Source organism: Gekko japonicus, unplaced genomic scaffold, assembly GCF_001447785.1.
Source record: "Gekko japonicus isolate JY-2015 unplaced genomic scaffold, Gekko_japonicus_V1.1 scaffold2240, whole genome shotgun sequence".
NCBI classification, from domain to species: domain Eukaryota; kingdom Metazoa; phylum Chordata; class Lepidosauria; order Squamata; family Gekkonidae; genus Gekko; species Gekko japonicus.
The window spans coordinates 2,343-19,899 of NW_015165885.1; the positions used below are offsets into that span (position 1 = coordinate 2,343).

General features: G+C 43.2%; 1 protein-coding gene across 1 annotated transcript in view; it reads right to left on the minus strand.

The window, feature by feature from the left end:
- Positions 1–302: 302 nt before the first annotated feature.
- Positions 303–17,557, minus strand: part of F5 (coagulation factor V) — a 59,637-nt gene continuing 42,382 nt past the window's right edge. Inside the window, exons 19-25 of the mRNA XM_015411301.1 lie at positions 13,399–13,470; positions 12,410–12,501; positions 10,009–10,164; positions 7,117–7,261; positions 2,955–3,103; positions 1,651–1,833; positions 303–449 (exon numbers count right to left, since the gene is read on the minus strand). Coding sequence (XP_015266787.1) covers positions 303–449; positions 1,651–1,833; positions 2,955–3,103; positions 7,117–7,261; positions 10,009–10,164; positions 12,410–12,501; positions 13,399–13,470 — 944 coding nt within the window. The remainder of the gene's footprint in view (positions 450–1,650; positions 1,834–2,954; positions 3,104–7,116; positions 7,262–10,008; positions 10,165–12,409; positions 12,502–13,398; positions 13,471–17,557) is intronic.

The window sequence follows — 17,557 nt, forward strand, 5'->3', positions numbered from 1 at the left end:
CTTAAGAACACTGTCCTGGAAGTAAGTCCCATTGAATTGATCTGGGTAGGATTCTGAGTAGACCTGCATAGGATTCCTCTGATAACTTCTCACATGTTCCTTGTGTTATGTAATTCCTTTAGTGTAATACACACAGAATGTATTTTAATTGATATTTATTTACAAAAGTATTTCCAATCCACACCTGAAAGTCCTTTGGTTGTATACCACAAGAGTGTTGTTTTGTTCTTTTTACTCTGCAGCTGGCAACAGCAGACTTAAAGCTCTGGATCTTCTTAATTTGACAGTCCTCTGTCCAACTCCTAAAAAATGCTGCAACCAAAAAGTTCCATCCGAAGAGCAATGCCCTGATTCCATGTTTTGGGAACAATGCGAATGAACCTGGAAAATATAGGTGGGTTGAAAAAGTGCTTGATCTGTCCATTACTATTAATATTACCCATGAACACCTGAAAGTAAACAGAAAATATTTAATTAGTGAGATGGTAAAAAGAATGCATGCTGTTTAAACATATTCTTATGAATTCTTTGAATACTTGAAGGAGTAGACATTTCAAGTTTACACAATGGGTAGGGTTGCCAACTCTGGGTTGGGATTTGGGGGTGGAACCTGGTAAGGGTGCGGTTTGAGAAGGGGAGGGATGTCAGTGGGATATAATGCCCTAGAGTCTACCTTCAAAGCAGTCATTTTTTCCAGGGGAACTGATTCCTGCAGTCTGGAGATCCATTGTAATTCCAAGAGATCTCCGGACTCCACTTGGAAGTTGGCAACCTTAGGCATATAAGGTCTGCCTTCTTGTTGCAGAAAGGGGCAGGGCTGTCCTGACCTTGCCACAGATGGGATGTCAGTTCCAAAGATCCTTCCCCACACTCACCCTCCTTCCTTCCTGCCCCCTTCAGCCCCACAGCAGGCAAGGGCTTTATAACTGGCTTCCACCACTCTGGTTCTAGGGCTTTACTAGAGAGGTTTTACCATAGAGATTCCAGTGATTTCTTGAACTACCCTACATCAGGTTTCCCCCAGAAGTGCTGTAGTAATGTCCCCAGTATCACACACAGACCCAATATCTTCACCCCTAGCTCTCCCACCAGTTGTCTGGCTTGGCTTGGTAACCCTATGCATGCTGCTCTGCTCCCTAGCTTCATGATACTTCTCCACATTAATATGAACCTACAAAGCTGCCTCACACAGAATTAGACCATTGGTTTGTTCTATGAGCCAGCTACTGAAGAATCCCCAACCTTGTTTAACCTGTGTGCATTTTTGGAATTTTGAAAACAGGCATTACTCTAATGGTCTGTGCATATAATTATCAATTCCCATTTGGCAGGTGGCAACCCATGTTCAGTTGGGAAATTCCTGGAGATTTGGGGTTGCAGAGTGGGGAGGGCAGAGTTTGGAGGGGGAAGCTCAGCAGAGATGTGATGCTATAGAGTCCACCCTCCAAAGCTGCCATTTTCTCCAGAGGAAGTGATTTATGTGGTCTGGAAGTCAGTTATAATTCCAGGAGAACTCCAAGATGGAGGTGGGTAATCATACTACTGAGGGACTTAGCTATTTGTAGATGTTGGGGGAAGGTAGCAACATTTTTGAAGCTTAGCATGTTCCTGAGGTTGAACTAAAAGCATACATAGAGAAAAAGATGGCACCTTTTCCATGGAAGTTGAGCTATCCAAATAAGGCCTCCATGTTGACTCATTATCACCGTAAAGGATGGAGAATGCTTTCACATACATTTCAGTAGTCAGTGATTTGGCACCTTGGGTAACAATAGCTGTTATCTTCTTAGGTTGAAGGAGATCGATCTGCAGCCACTGATTATTGTTGTTTGACTATAGAGTAAATAAGTGTAACAATCATATTGTGTAATTTAACAGCCAAACTGGTAAATATCCAAAATATACAAATAATCTGTTGAGTTCTACAGAAATGCCCAGGGCAAAAGGATTATAATGAAAGGATGAAAAATGCTGCCCATTGTTGGATACTGCTACTATGGGTTGAAAAAACATATGGAGAGTGAACATAAGATGGAAAATTCAAATGACCAGAAGCTTGGATCCAGACCAAACTTTCCAGGAGCAAGGACTTCCCTCCATGGAGCATGATTTTGACACCTCCCTACTCCAGTGGCAGCCCAAAATACCCCCCAAAATCTTTAAACATAAACATAAAGATCATTCTCTGTGGGTGGGAATCCTGATACCCATGGAAATGGACTGAACCCTGTGTTTCTAGTACAATGGTCACATGCTGATGAAAGAAGCCTTGGGAAGGGACAGTGGTTCAGTGACCAAGCTCTTTGCTGTGTGTGCAGAATCTCCCAAATTCCATCCCTGGTATCTCCAGCTGAAAGGTCTCGAGTAGCAAGCACTGGGAAAAATAAGTACGTATTTACAAGTTTTTTGATTGCTGATTGCCATTTTGGCTTTATTGGTTTCCTTTTAGCATTAAACAGTTGAAAAGTACGCAGACGGAGAGTGATTTCAGCAAAGCGTACTTTATTCGATCAGGAACAAGACGGCTTTGGCCGGCTCGCAGGCCGGCTTATATTCCCCGAGAAACCGCCACCCAAAACACTTCCCAATAGGTTATTTACAGTGGCTGAGAATCCCATAGGCTCTTGGCCGGGAACCTAGCCCCCTGATTGGAGCGGGCTAGGATCCGCATAGTCTATTGTCTCTTGGAGCTAAGCTCGACGTTTGTGCCTGACCGCGTGGAGCCCAAGCCGGCCACGCGGTCTGGACTGGATACATTATAACAGTTAATATCTATCACTTAAAATAAGGGTGGTCTAAAGGTAAGTTGTACTCCAATGACTAATTTCTGGTGGGCTACCTAACACTCGTTTATGGATTAGACCATCTTTCGATTGTAGCCATAAAACGTTTTTTAAACACATGTATGTTTGCTGTCAGCAGCAGAAGCTTGGACTGTGCAGTTTTTATCTTACCTTTGCTTGCCAGGCATTCACCCCCCCTTCTCTATTGAGGCGGGCAAGGGATGGCTGCCATGAACGAAACCAATTCTTCTTATAGGAGGAGGCTGTAATCTGTGCATCCTTAATAGCCCCATTTTCTAAACCCAGTGGCATAGAGCAGCCTGTCATTAAAACAGCAACACATCATGGTTAGATCACTTAACCATCAGAATGGTTTCTAAGGAACATGTCCCAGTCTGGGAACCCCATTCCTATTGCTGGCTTCTTCAAGCAATTTTGCCACCTTAAGCTTAGCTTTTCTCTCTTTTAAAATCTTTCCTATTCCTCATACTTAATGTTTCTGCCACAAGAAAAGGAATATGAGAATTGTGTGACCATAGCATTCTCTAGTGAGGGCCCCTTAACCTTTCCAAATGCATGTGGATCACCAGTCAGACTTGTGGTTCTTTCTCCTCCTCCATCTCTTGCTCCAAATTGGAGTGTCAGACCATGAGAACAGAGGTGGGGAAAGGTTCCTGTGTGGGGAGGGCAAGTGAGTGACAGAAGGCAGGAAAGCAGCGCCAATGTAGGTCTGGAATTTTCCTCCTGGCCAGTTTTCCTTGCATGTGATTTCTCAGTGTGCTTGTTCAGAACTATTATGGCTCTCTTGCGTCCACTGAGCTAGGGATATAGTTGGGGTATAAAATGTTGATATGCATTCTGAATTCTCAGTTTACAAGATGATGGAAAGTAATCTTTTAGGATGGAAAATTAAGTTGTGGCATTCATAAGAGACTTTTTCTTTAGCTCTTTCCACCTGGGGAAGACTCAAAGGAGTCAGTGCGGGGTGGCTGCAGGTGAAGCATCCATGGGGTTTCTCTACCCACAGCCCATATAAGTAAGGGGTAAAGCTAAGCTCTGCATTCCTCCCTTCAGCCCTTTAACTGGATTTTTTTCCTCCTCATGGCTGGGTGGAACTGCCCCTTTAACAGCAGGTCAGCTGGGAAAGGGGGCTGAGTCGGGGGCTGCTCAGGAGCAGGGCATGCAGACACCATCCCCACCCATCTCTATCCCATTTTTATTACTATTATTATTATTACATTCAATTCGATTTGCTGCTGGTTCCACACCAGGGTGCCTTTTCTTCCTCCTTTGTGGGAGCAGTCTTTGTTAAGTCAATGAGGATCTTGTTGAGTGGTTCACCAAAGGGAATTTCCTTCCTTTTTCATCAAGTAGCTGTATTTTAGGTGAGAGGTCAGTGTTCCTGCTTTGAACCAGAGGTGCCCCTAGCAGTGATATTTATGACCATGGTTAAAGGCAGAAAGTCTGGCAGAAATAGGACTGGTACCTGCAAGATATATTGCTGCCAGTGACTTCCTGCTAATGGTAGATTCTGCTGGCCAAGGGGAAGGACAAGCTCCTTTTGGTCTTTAAAAAAGCTATACAGGAGACTTCCAGTTCATGGCGACACGCTGGTGGATGCATCTCCTGGACCTCCCGGGGATGTGATCTGCGCACCAGCGGATAGGAGGGGGGACAACGGGTCGCCACCCCCCGGAGCCTTGGCAAAAGACTCCTAGCCATGGGGCTTTTGAGGGGCGACCTCTTTGCCAGCGCGATGCTGGGGAATTGAGGCATCCTCTGCCCTGACGGTCCTGCCGCTGAGTGTCCGTATGGATCTAGAGCTGCTGACCGGGACAAGCTTCGGAGATCGAGCGTTTTAAATGTGTTCCGAGCGAGGTCGTATGACCAACAATGAACAGTGAGTCAGGTTAAAGCGAATACGAGAATTTAACAAGAAAGCGACCCACCAGGAATGGCAAGAAAAGCGAACGGGGGAGGGGCCCCTCCCATGCACATGAACTAAAAAATGATATACCAAGGGGGGAGTGAAAGAAAAAGCATTGAAATTTGTTTTGAGAGACTTACCAGAGCGCGGATAAGTGTATGGGCAAATTTCAGAGACTTTAGCAAGTTTTCATAAAAGTAAACAATCCATAAAGATGGCGGGGAAGAGGGCAGAGAAAGACAAACTAGCAAAAGTGAAACCAGCGGGGAACATGAGCCCTTGATCGAAAAAGGTCACTGTGTTCTCCAAAATGTTGGCAGATTCCTTGTGCCCTCTGCTGGACCAGAGGACTAACAGCAAACAACAGCTGACAACTCTAAATCAGAACCTCGCAACTCAGCAGCTCCAACTGACTGAGACTTTAAAAATAACAGAGCAAATGGCTGAGAAGGTGAAGGAAATGGACGCCAACACTAAAAAAAGTCAAGAAAAAGGTGCAAAAGCTGGAAAAAAACAAGCTTTGGAAGAATCACAACTTTTACAGCTGCAAATGGAGAAAGCAAATTTGGTCCTCCAGTTTCAAGGGGTCCCAGAATTAAAAGGCGAGAATCTAAAGCAACTCTTGAGTGAAGCATTAGCCCCAGTTACAGATTTGAAAGCAGAATATCTTGCAAGCGAGATGGATGTGGTCTACAAGTCCTATTCCGTGTACATCAAGAAGAATCTGCCTGGGGAAATAGTGGTCAAAGAGGCATGTGGGATTCTATCCTGAAAGCAACTACAGGAACACCCTTGAAAATCGGGGACAACATCATCAGGATTCTAAAAGACATCCCATTTGAAATAAGGCAAAAGAGAAAAAAATATAAAGACTTAATCCTTTTCCTACAAACAAACAACATTGCCTACAGATGGTTAATTCCAGAATGTTTCATTTTCAAAATACACAATAAAAAATAAAAGATTGACTCTGTCCCTAAAGCACGTGAGTTCCTGAGATTGCAGCTGGGCGAGACAGCCGAGGTCAAGAAGAAAGAAGATGACAGCAAATCCAGTGGCGAATTGGACTCGGTGTCTTCCAACGAGGACTCTGTTTGCGATAAGGGGGCGGCTGCCCCCAAATGTGCATATAAATTGAGGATTAGAAAAGACAAGACAAAATGAAGGCTGAAGGACTCTGAATTGTGCCTTAAAACTTTAGTTTTATTATGGGATGCTCTGGGGGTTCTCTTAAACAGTTAAATCAATGGATAAAAAGATAAATAATTTAGCATAACCGACTATGTTCAAAGTAATACTAGCAATTTAACATTTATATAAGCTGTTGTTATGATATCCTATTCTTGGGGTTTTAGTTATTAGAGGTTTTCTTTCCTTTCTCCCTAGATGTAGTTACCCCTTCCCAATTTTTTATTGTAGTTTGTAGTCTATTAAAAAATGCAATAAAAAATCCCTCCGGGGGGCAAAAAAAAAGCTATACAGGACAGGGCTGCAGTGAGGACAGGAGCTGAGAGACATTACCTCTCTCTTGTTCCTGTGTAAAATCTCATAGAATCCAAATCACTATTATTAAATGCCTTCCACCACCATACCAGAACATCCAGGTTTGCTTATCTCACCCTTACTCCATGGAGCCCTCCGCAATACACATAGTTCTCTCTTCCTCCATTTTTTCATCAAAACAATCCTGTATGGTAGGTGCTGACAGAGAATGACTGGCAGAGGGGGGAATTTGAACCTGGGTCTCCTCAGTCATAGGCCAACCACTCTAGTCTACTTTAAAACCCAGAACTTATAATTTAACATACACCAAGAACACAATGATGCAGTCCAAGAAATAAAAAGCAACACATAATTTGTAATTGATATTTGCCTTAAATAACACAGATAGGCTTTTATAGTTTTGCTAGTTACAGAAGATCTGTAGTCTGAAGAACTATAATTCGCTCTCTACCTTGTTGGCAAAAGGTGCTGTATGGAAAGCTCCAAACAATAGCCTCGGCTACATTCTTACAGGCAAACTGGGCTGTGAACTTACCTGAAGGTACAACGTGATTTGGGAAACAGGAACAATGTTTCAGCACAAATTCATGTTTTCCTAGCAGGGCAATACACATCTGAGTTTATTTGCTAGAGTCTGGAAACAGCAGGCAGGACACACAGTGGGTATGTGACATCCATCTTAGTAATGGAAGCATGCTGGCTAATGTTTGGGTTTATGCAACCATCTACTTATTTTCCCCATTCAATGTCCTGGCCCCACTGCTGGACCTCCTGATGGCACCTGGTATTTTTGGCCACTGTGTGACAGAGTGTTGGACTGGATGGGCCTTTGGCCTTATTCAACATTGGCTTCTCTTGTGTTCTATTGATAGTAAATAAGTAAAATGAACTTTCAGGCCTTACCTTCTGTTTCACAGCCCAGCAATTCCATACGAAGTGTAGGTCTGTTATAGCACGCAGTTGGATATACCCTAATATACCTAGCAATTATAGGAGGATCAATGTGATTTTCTTTTATTCCAGTGCCATCAGAGTTACCTTCAAAAAACTAAAGGAAAAATGCCTGTAAATAATTATACAATATTTGTTCATTTTATTGTCGGCTTCCAAATCATTGGCTGCAAGTTGCCTTTTGGAACACCCATGCCTACAGGCTCCACCACCCCACCCCACCCGCATGAGCAATGAAAAGAGAGAATCATGGTTATAGCAATATAAAAAATGAAAATAATTTGTAAATGTATTTTTTAAAATTAAAAAAATAATAAATTATATTTACATACATTTGTCAGTATTCCAATATGTGTTGTGGATTATTAATCAAATAATACATAAACTTATAATGATTACTTAAAGTCTATAATACCATCAGAAAAAGATGGTATTATACCTTTCAAACACAAACTACAAAATATAGTAACACAGCTTCTTCATAAAAGTATGTGTCCAAAATCACAGTTGATGTTATATGCAATACTAACAGTTCCTTACAAAGTTCAACTAGGTGGAACATCTCCCACAAGTTTCCAAAGTTCCAGCTCTAGATTCTCCGTGTTCCAGCTGACGAGGAGGCCAGCTTACAAGCTCATTTCAAACATTCCTCTTTTTCAAGGTTACTCCCCTGGAATTGTGAATCTTGGAAGGCTTTTCCAGCCATTTATTGAGGGTGAGAATAACTTACAATGGTTCCAATGTAAGACTGTAACTCCATTGAAGAAGCTGTTAGATATTGTGGAGCCATTCCGACTTTGAAAAAGAGCAACATTTGAAATGAGCTTGTAAACCGGCCTCCTCATCAGCCGGAACTTGGAGAATCTAGGGCTAGAACTGTGGAAATTTGTGGGAGGCATTCCACCTATCTGCACAAGGCAGTGGCAATCTAAATACACATGCAAGATGAACATCTGTATCCCCATTGGATATATGTGTAGATCATTATAACAGAATCAAGACAAATATTTTAGCATTATATTTATATTACATGGCTGGCTATATACAAGATGCTGCCTTATACTGAATTAGACCATTGGTCCATCGAGGTCAGCACTGTGTACCTGATCGTTTTAACTGGAGATGCTGGAGACTGAACCTGGGGCTTTCTGCATGCCAAGCACATGAACTAACACTGAGCCATGACCCCCTCCTCCACAATGACAATGAGAACCCTTAGCTAGGTGAGGATTAGAATTTATGTTACCCATTTCTGTAATACCATAGACCAGTAATATGTACTCAGTGGCTTGGGAGCCACATGTGGTTCTTTGATATGCCACCTGTGGCTCTTCTGAGCACTGTTCCCTAAAGTGGCATGGCACCTGCTCCTGTTTCAGTAAAATTGGGCAAGGCCCTTGCCTAGTGGGGCTTGTAGTTATAGGTGGTTCCTGCCTTGAATACCTACAATACCCAGGTGCCAGAACTCTCAAGAGGGAAATGAAAACTTATGAATTTTTAAACATTTTAAAAAGAATTTTGTCAAAGAGGTTCCAGAACTCTGTTCCAGCGCATTCTGGGAAATTAGACAGGAAAATTACCTATTTGCATGGACTTAGTTTGCAGGTTAAATCCACAGTTTAAAAGAGCTGGGATGGGTCTGTGAGGAACTAGAGATCCATGTGTGTGCAACAAGGATGGTAGACATATGAGAAGCAACCCTATGTTGTAGGTCCTACTCCCTATTTTGGCAGGCAGAAGTTTCTTTCTCTTGCATGATTGCTTAGGTTGCTCATAGCTAACTGGAGCCTGGAGAACAGGAAGCGTTGCCTGCAGACACTACAGTCTTCAGGCTGCCACCTGCTGGATGTTCTCCCACTTAGGGTGGCACTCCTGGCATCAGCCAGAGTTTGGGCCTTTTCCATCGTGGCTCCCATTCTGTGGAGTGGGTTCCTTAAAGACATGAGGAGAGCCCCATCAGTGGATATCTTCAGAAGGTGCTACAAGACTTGTCTGTTTGCCAGGGCTTCTGATGGACCATGAACGGGAGACATCTGTTAGGTGGGAGAGGGAGGTATTTGGGGGTTATTTTATTTTGGATTAAATATGAACCAAGAGTAAATATAGGGTATACATGTTTTTAATAAGTACATTTCCTTCCCTAGAAACATTGTTTTAGAAAAGCAACAATTTAAGCTGATTCCTGTAGCTAATAGCCAAGGGCTGGCCCTAATGCAGATAGACAAAACTGCATAATGGGACCAGCCACAGCAATGATTTCAAGTTCTGAATACCTGGGCCAATCCCCAGGCTTGCAAATACGACCTGACCTTTAAAAAAAAAAAAGGCCCAATGAAGGGAGTGATAGTGATCTGTGCACATCCAAACATCATGTCTCAAAAAGCCAGAGTCCAGGAACATTTTGCAACCCCAAGTGGCATACAAGCACTGGGTTGAATCCAACCATCCTCCAGGTGGCTTTCCTCCAGCTTAAGTGGTTCTTGCTCCAATGGAAGAGCCACTTGATTTGAAGGCTCATTAGATTGGAGGAAGGCTTCAACCCTGAGCCAAAAAGGAAGTGGGGTATAAATATTTTAATTAATAAACAACATTTGCTCAGTGGAGTGATGCAGCTGCCAGCAGGAGGAGGTGAGGAGGGGGAAATGGAGATGGGGGGGGAAGAAGGCCAATTGGCAGCACTGATGGCCAGTGGGGACATGGGGAAAAGGAGAGCTGGAGATGGCAGGAGAGGAGGAAGTAAAGGGGCGTTGATGTGGGGGAAGGAAAGGGGAATAGGGAAGCTGATAGCAAGAGGGGGAGGGAAATAGGATGAATATGTGCTTCAAATCCAATGAGCATACAGACCTTCTGTGCCCCTGTACTGTTTCCTCTGAAGGCAATCCACCTTCTCCCATTTTTGCTGTACGCGATAAAATATTTCTCTGTATACAAGTGTTTTGTTAACTGCTTGGCTCCCTGGGTCTGAATCCCTGTAATTAGAACTTCCCTCTGTAGGTCCACCTGTACAACAACAAAATAATAGGTCCATATTATTCCAGTTCAATTCTCTCATGCCCATGTATCCTTCAGAAACTGTTTTCACTTGATACGTGCTGATCTGTGTCTATTTATGCACAAGTCCTGCCATTCACATGTAAAGTGGAGTCAGGGTGTCTAATGGTTTTTCGGGGGGGGGGGTTGTACTGAAAATGGAATGGACGCATGAGGGGAGCTAAGCCTCATCCTTGCTTTACTACCTTGTTGCACTTAATTGCTTGAAGCAGTTTTCTGACAATCCAGCTCACTTGGAGCCAAAGTAGGGGGGGAATCTTCCAAACACTGGAGCACAGGTGAAGGAGGGCTCTTCTCCTCCCTACATAGCTCTCTAAAAACCAGATATTTCCCTTTTAACATGTCATGTGAATGGGCAGAGATGTGAATAAATAGATGTAGGTTCCACCCCGTCAGTTTTGCCCTAGGAGCCGAATGACACCGTAGTCAATATCTCTGTTAGAATTATCCATGATTAAAGTTATCAAACCATTTATTAAGAATAGCACACCACTTATGCAAAATCAGTCTTTGCTTCATCAAAGCGTTGCTGGTTCCTTATCCATTCTTGTCCAAAGGAGCACAAGTCAGCAGATACACAGGATACTACCTCCTGGTCATACCTAAAAAACCAATTATTTGGATCACAGTTATGGGGTATTAAAAGATGAAGAAAGCCCTCCATAATCCCTGGCAGACTGAAAAACAATTCTTTGGATCACAGTCATGGGGTATTGAAAGATGGGGAAAGCCTCCATAATCACTATGCAGACTGAATCTCTTTTTATCTAACACAGTGCAAAATCTTAGAGCTGGAATGGATCACAGGGCATCTCTTGGTCAGTGCTGTACCTCGTGCCCACATTCCACACAGCTTGTGACATCCCACACCAAAGACCATCTGTCTTGTACTGTGGCCTACCAGTTGCTCTACCACCCTTCTACCCTGCTGTTCAGTCATAAGCAGGCAGCAAGCACAGGAGTTTATTGAGGAGCCGATGGCTGATGGGCTTTGTACACTTCAGTTGGTCAGATCTTGTGTAGGCCTACCCGACTCAAACCATCCACAGCCATCAGCATCCCTCAGCATTCCAAACCGCCATCACAGCTCCACTCCACGGAGCTTGCACAGTCCCATGAGCTATAAACGACACCACTGCTAGAAGCCCAGAAGAGGCAATGCTCCACATGGCCCATGCAGATATAACCTTTAGCTATTCCAGCTGATTCTGTCCTTCAAACATTACTGGAGCACCATGTGGATGCAGCCATGTAGCAGGCAAGGTGGGATATAAGTCAAAACGAATAAATAAATAAATAAAATGTATTAATGAGTAGTTGCTCTTAACCGCACCTGTTACAGGTGGAATTAATCTGTCATGAACATGGATAACCACACTGACGAAGGGAGCTTTGACCCTCAAAAGCTTATACCCCAAAAATCTTGTCAGTCTCTGTGGTGCTACTGGACTCAAATCTAGTTGCTGTACTGTAGACCAAGAGGGCCACCCTCTGAAACTATCTTGTTGAGACCTGGGAGATACAAGGTTCAAGTCTGCACTCTCCTATGGAAGCTCATTGGGTATTGATGCCAAACTTAGTGCGGACACCCAATCGGCATAGCCCGCTGCAGCCCAGAACTCCTGAGCTCACGTGATCTGCCATCCTCAGCCTCCCCGGCAGCAGGGATTACAAGCACATGCATCAGTATCCTTGGATCAGTCACTCTCTCTCATCCTACTCTACCTCACAGGGTTGTTGTGAGGAAAAGCTGGAGGTGGGGGAAATTATGTGTGCCACCCTGAACTCCTTGAGGGAGGAGGAAGATATAAAATTCACAAAATAAATACTCCATCCATCCATCCATCCATCCCAACTAAAAATGCTTCAATAAGGTTGCATACATAAGGACCAATCACGGATGTTCCCGCTCAGGGAGCTTGCTGACAAGTGATTGGTTGGTTCTTCCTGGGCTAGCAATGCGATTGGATGGATTTGGATCCTAGCCCAGGATGAAGCTTTACATGACAATTCAATTATGTTGTTCACATACAGTTATGCATTCAATGGCAGCTATTGAATACATTACACTATGATACCTTATGAAAATGTGCCTTATTATGTATGACCCCAGGTGAATCCAGTGGAAACTGCTTAGATCAATACTGCAGAAAATCTAGAATATCCTGCAATGCAAACACAGCCCAAATCATACCTGGATCCAGGAACCATTTTCTTTCCTCTCGGTGCTCCACGCATTGTATTTCCCATTATTGTGTAATCTTGCCAATTTGGGTTCCCAGTAAGCTGGGTAGGAGGAAAAGAAGGGAGGGTGCATGTAAGAATAAAAGGAACACTGAGATCTCTCTGCATGCCTGCTTCTGTTTTAGAGGAAATCAAAGCCTTGACATTGATTGATTGGTTTTTCATGAGAAAATAATAGACATTCTAAGAGACAATCTCTTGTAAATCCATGGCTAGAGTAAAAGAAATGTTCTTGAGTGCAATCTAGGACATGTTCACATACATAGCCTGTTGAATTTCTTATGCCAATGTATGCCTGCTAATTAATGTATGTCATATTTTTGTTTGTTTTTGTTTTGTTAGTTCTGGAATTACAGAAGACAACTTGTTCCAACCATAGTGAAAACTTGGAAGTTAAAATATTAAGCCACACTGAATAAAGTAGTGGCATGTGGTATCATGGACATCTATTTATTTAAACTATTTATTTATTTCTTCTCCATTTAAAAAGTTTTAGGTGGCTCACAACTTCAAAACCAAAGCTAAAGTAATGCTAAAAATAACAACATCAGATTAAAAATGACATTCAGCGCAATTTAACAGCAGCAGCAAACACCATGAGAGCAGTAACAATCAGAAGAACGATAGAAACCACAACAGAAGCAAAGGCACGGGTCTATAAAAACACAAACGCCAGCCAAAGGCTTGACCAAACATACATATCACCTAACACTTAACACAGCTGGGGCCAAGCATATTGTTGTGGCAAGGGCATTCCACTAGAGATTATACTGTGTCTTCAGTTGCCACTCACCTCAGAAGGGAGGGTGGCATCTGAAGACCCCAATACCCATGGGGAAGGGAGAACCCACGTTCCTGAAAGGGTGGACTAAAAAGGCAGAGCAGGTGGGCATATTCAGCATCCTATCAGACATTCCATAGCTGTGACATTCAACTTACGTTTGTGATCAGAAGCACTTATTTGTGAATCTTGTATAATGCCACTTCCCAGACCCAAGGGTAATTTGCATTCTGTAGAGAAGGATCACAGACATTTTACTAGCCATATCTCCAGGGCTAAGAAATCTTGCTCCTTGTTTTATGAAATAAAGGGAGGGGTATCTCAAATACTCTTTCTGAATACAAAAATCCACTGGGAACCTTACCTCTGCAGTCCCTATGGGAAGATATGTACACAAAACACATTTGGAACATTAACTGAACCTATTTTGTTTTACTTTATTTATATCCTGTTTTTCTCTCCAATGAGGATCGCAAGTGGCTTACATTGTTCTCATCTCCCCTTTTTAATCTTCACAATAACCCTGTGAGGGAGGTTCAGCTAAGATTGCGTGACTTGCCTAAGGGCACCCAGCAAGCTTCCATGGCAGAGAGGGGATTAGAACCGGTGTCCCTCAGATCCTAGTCTAACACAATAACCATGACACTATGCTGGCTATCAGGCACAGTGCACTGGAAAGGCTCTTGGGCATGGTGCAAGAAACAGCATATGAGGCTGTAGTGGAAACAGGGAATATGAGCTCTCATATGAGCTCTAGCTCCATTCATACAAGAGTTTGTGCAAATGTATTATATAGAAAAAGCAATTATGCTTGGATTGGTTAGCGACAAAAGGAAACCAGGCCACCAAAGATCACAGTGGCTAGAGACCATAAAAGTTGACACCAGCCTGAGCATGGGACGACTCAAAGAAATAGTACAAGATCAGAAAATGTGGAGACAGCTGGCCCATAGAATTGCCAAGATTCAGGCACAACTGAATCTGTGCCTCTGTCCAAGATTCAGGCACAACCCCCTTTAGCATATAAGACTCTGTCTTAGCAGGGCTCTTTTTGTAGCAGGAACTCCTTTGCATATTAGGCAACACGCCCCTAATGTAGCCAATCCTCCAAGAGCTTACAGAGCTCTTCTTACAGGGGCTACTGTAAGCTCTTGGAGGATTGGCTACACTAGGGGTGTGTCGCCTAATATGCAAAGGAGTTCCTGCTAGGAAAAGAGCCCTGAAAATCACATTTTAGTTTCTTAAAATGTGCACACTTTGAAAAGAAAGATCTGAAAGAATGCCGCCATCGCCTATCACCTGTATTTGCTTGAAACTGTGATGGTTTTACCTGTTTTATCTGTTTTAAAATATTTTATGTTTTACTATATTTGTATACATGCCTGTAAGCCGCCCAGAGCCTGCCTCAGTGGGGAGGGCGGGATACAAATCAAACAAATAAATAATAAATACAAGAGAGAGCTGGCCCAAAGAATCATCAAGAGTCGGACACAACTGAATGGCTAACAACAACAATTTTATAGAAAATGTCTTTAAAATGTTGGGAATAAACACTTTATATTCTATATAACTTGTAATGTATAAATAACGTTTGATATGTATAATTTGTTATATAATCCTGCTTTCCCCTCTGTATCCCTTTTATATCATCTTGTTTTCTAAAATAAAAACATATTTTAAAAAAGAGTTTGTGGAAAGGTGATTCACTCTCTAGCTACAGCCTCACCCAATTCCATTTTGTCTGAAGTATCCTCCAACCTTTAAGGGTGGCTTTTTGGGCAGCACAGGAGAGATCCAAAGAGAAGGGAGTATGACAAATAAGCTCTCCATAAACACTGTTCAGCTTACCTCATAGCATAATTTTTGCAGCATTTAATGCTACTATAAATACTCTGAGTGTGTCTGTTTGTTTCATAATATTGTTGCTTTGATTATGTGACCATTGATATATACTAAAACTGGTCTATTTTTAACATGCTTCCCAGACATTTTATTTAATGCATAATTTATATAAAGTGAGTTGAAATTTATTTTCTCATATCTGTTGACATTTGTAACATACAGCCATTAACTTTGGAGTTAAAGCAGAACTTCTTTTGTGGTAGTCCTCACTGGTACTGAATTTTCTCATGGGAGAGTGGTGCTCTCCCAAGTCCTAAGGGGGCAATTGGTGGAAATCATTGCAACCTAGTATATGAGCACTGGCAACCCCCCTCCCCCACAAACACTAGGTCATAGTATGTAGCAGTTCCCTGGGGCAGCACTACAGGTTCTTGTTCCCTTGGGATGAAAGAGTATTGAAGAGCTCCGGGGCTGGATCCAGTTGTTAGCCTGATTGCTCTATTATCAATATTAGGGAACATGAGATATTATAAAATCGCAATAGGCAATAAGGGAACAAACACCTTTATATACAGGGGTCCCGCTTCTTCCAGAAGCACCAGAAATAGACACGGAGGCTGGTTTTAATATAAAATTATTCCTTTACTGTAGATTCGTCACAAGCAAACAATACACAAGCACACAAACAGTAATTAAACATTCACGCACGCAATACAGACTTAAGGAAGCAAAGGTGATTGATAGCTAATGGATGGGTTATGGGGTGATACTACCTATCCAGATGTGCAGAGGTCCATGAAGAAAGGGTGGTGACCAAAAACCCAGAGGGTTCCAGGGGTGGACTGCGAGTTGGCATCATGGCAGAAAACACACGGTCTGAGCCTGAGGCCATGTGTTCGCTGGGATATAGGCATTGGAAAACAATGTAGACCAATGGGCGGCCCTGGGGGCTGGTCTCAGGTGAGAACAATAGATTTTCTGGACCAATGATGAGTCCCAGGGGTGTGTGGCATCAGGATGGGCAAGGCCTAGATGTGACCAATGAGCTTCCAGAGAGGCAGGGTCTGGATTTAACAATAGAAGCCAGATGTTGGATGACTGTACTGGGGGTATCCATTGTGGAACAATAGAGTGGTCTGGCGTTTCCCCTAGTGCCAGACAAAGGAGTGATATTTCTTAATGTGTGGCAGGGTGAACCTGAATGGCTGACCATTCACTAGACATGAAGAGTTAATGTTGACCTTGATAGGTCTGGCATAGGTGTAAGAATGCAGATATCTTAGACAAATATATGGAGACAGGGATGAGAGGATTATTCCAAAGATACTTCCTGACATGGGTGAAACAGGAGAGGGGTGTGGAAACATGCAACACACTTCATTCACGACAATAGCACAGACCAGAGGCTTTTTGTCTCTGCCTGTCTGAACATTTGACAGTCAAAAGACTAGCCATTTGGTCAGCAGAAGATGCCTAAGGCAAGCTGACAGGAGAGAAGAGTGGGGGGGGGGTTTGCTTGCATGGGGAGTGCTTGGCCGTACAGCCAGCCTGAAGAACTCTTTGGCCTGAGTTTTCTCAGCCAAGATGTGGTTCTCCTAGCCTCCCAGCAAAAAGCCACTGTTTAAACCAAGCCTGGCGTCATAGGGCACTGCTTGTGGAGGTTCAGAGGTTGTTTTGGGGTGTCTCTCTCTCAGGAAAGACCACCCCAGGTTCAGTGCTGAGAATGCTGGCAACACAGTACAACATTTCCACTTGCACTAGTGCTCTTGGACTAAGTTGAACTTAATGTATCCACATTTGTACAAGATGCTGTACAACCAGTTCCCAAGCACTATAATATATAGGAGTGAATGTGCTAGGTGCTTCCACGAGGTCTTGCACGAGTAGCACGGCACTGCTTATGTTTCTGCTTGTGCATCGTTGGATCCAAGCCGTGGTGTTTTTTGCAGTGTTTGCTTATTCACATACGTAGAGTTCATCAGAAAAAAGCACATGCCCAAAGCCAGGTAGCTAACTGCTACAGCTCCCCAAGGAGAACAAGTGCAAGCCGAAGTATTTTGCTTGTGGCCAACTCACCGTTCACTCCCATTCTCTCTGTGCCTCTGTCCAAATCCATACATCAAGAATTTCTTCTAGCTATCTGCCTTTTCTCCCTCCAACTGTGTTGGGTATGGCACCATCAAGGCTGGCACCATCAAGAAAGATTCAGCCCTCTGCTACCCTGGATCAGCCATCAAGTTTGCTGGGCCAAGCCACAGGCCTTTTCAAGCAGACCACGCAGCCAAACTTGTTAGAATACGGATCTCCGTGAATTCTAACAGAAATCTCTATATAAGTACTTTAGTTTAAAGGGCAGATTGTGGCTTGGATCCTGCCTAGAATTTCTACAAGTTTAGAGGAGGCAATCCCCCCCCCCCGTGAAGCTGCCCCCAATGCAGCTCCCAGGGGACACAAATTCCCAAGAATACTTTGTGG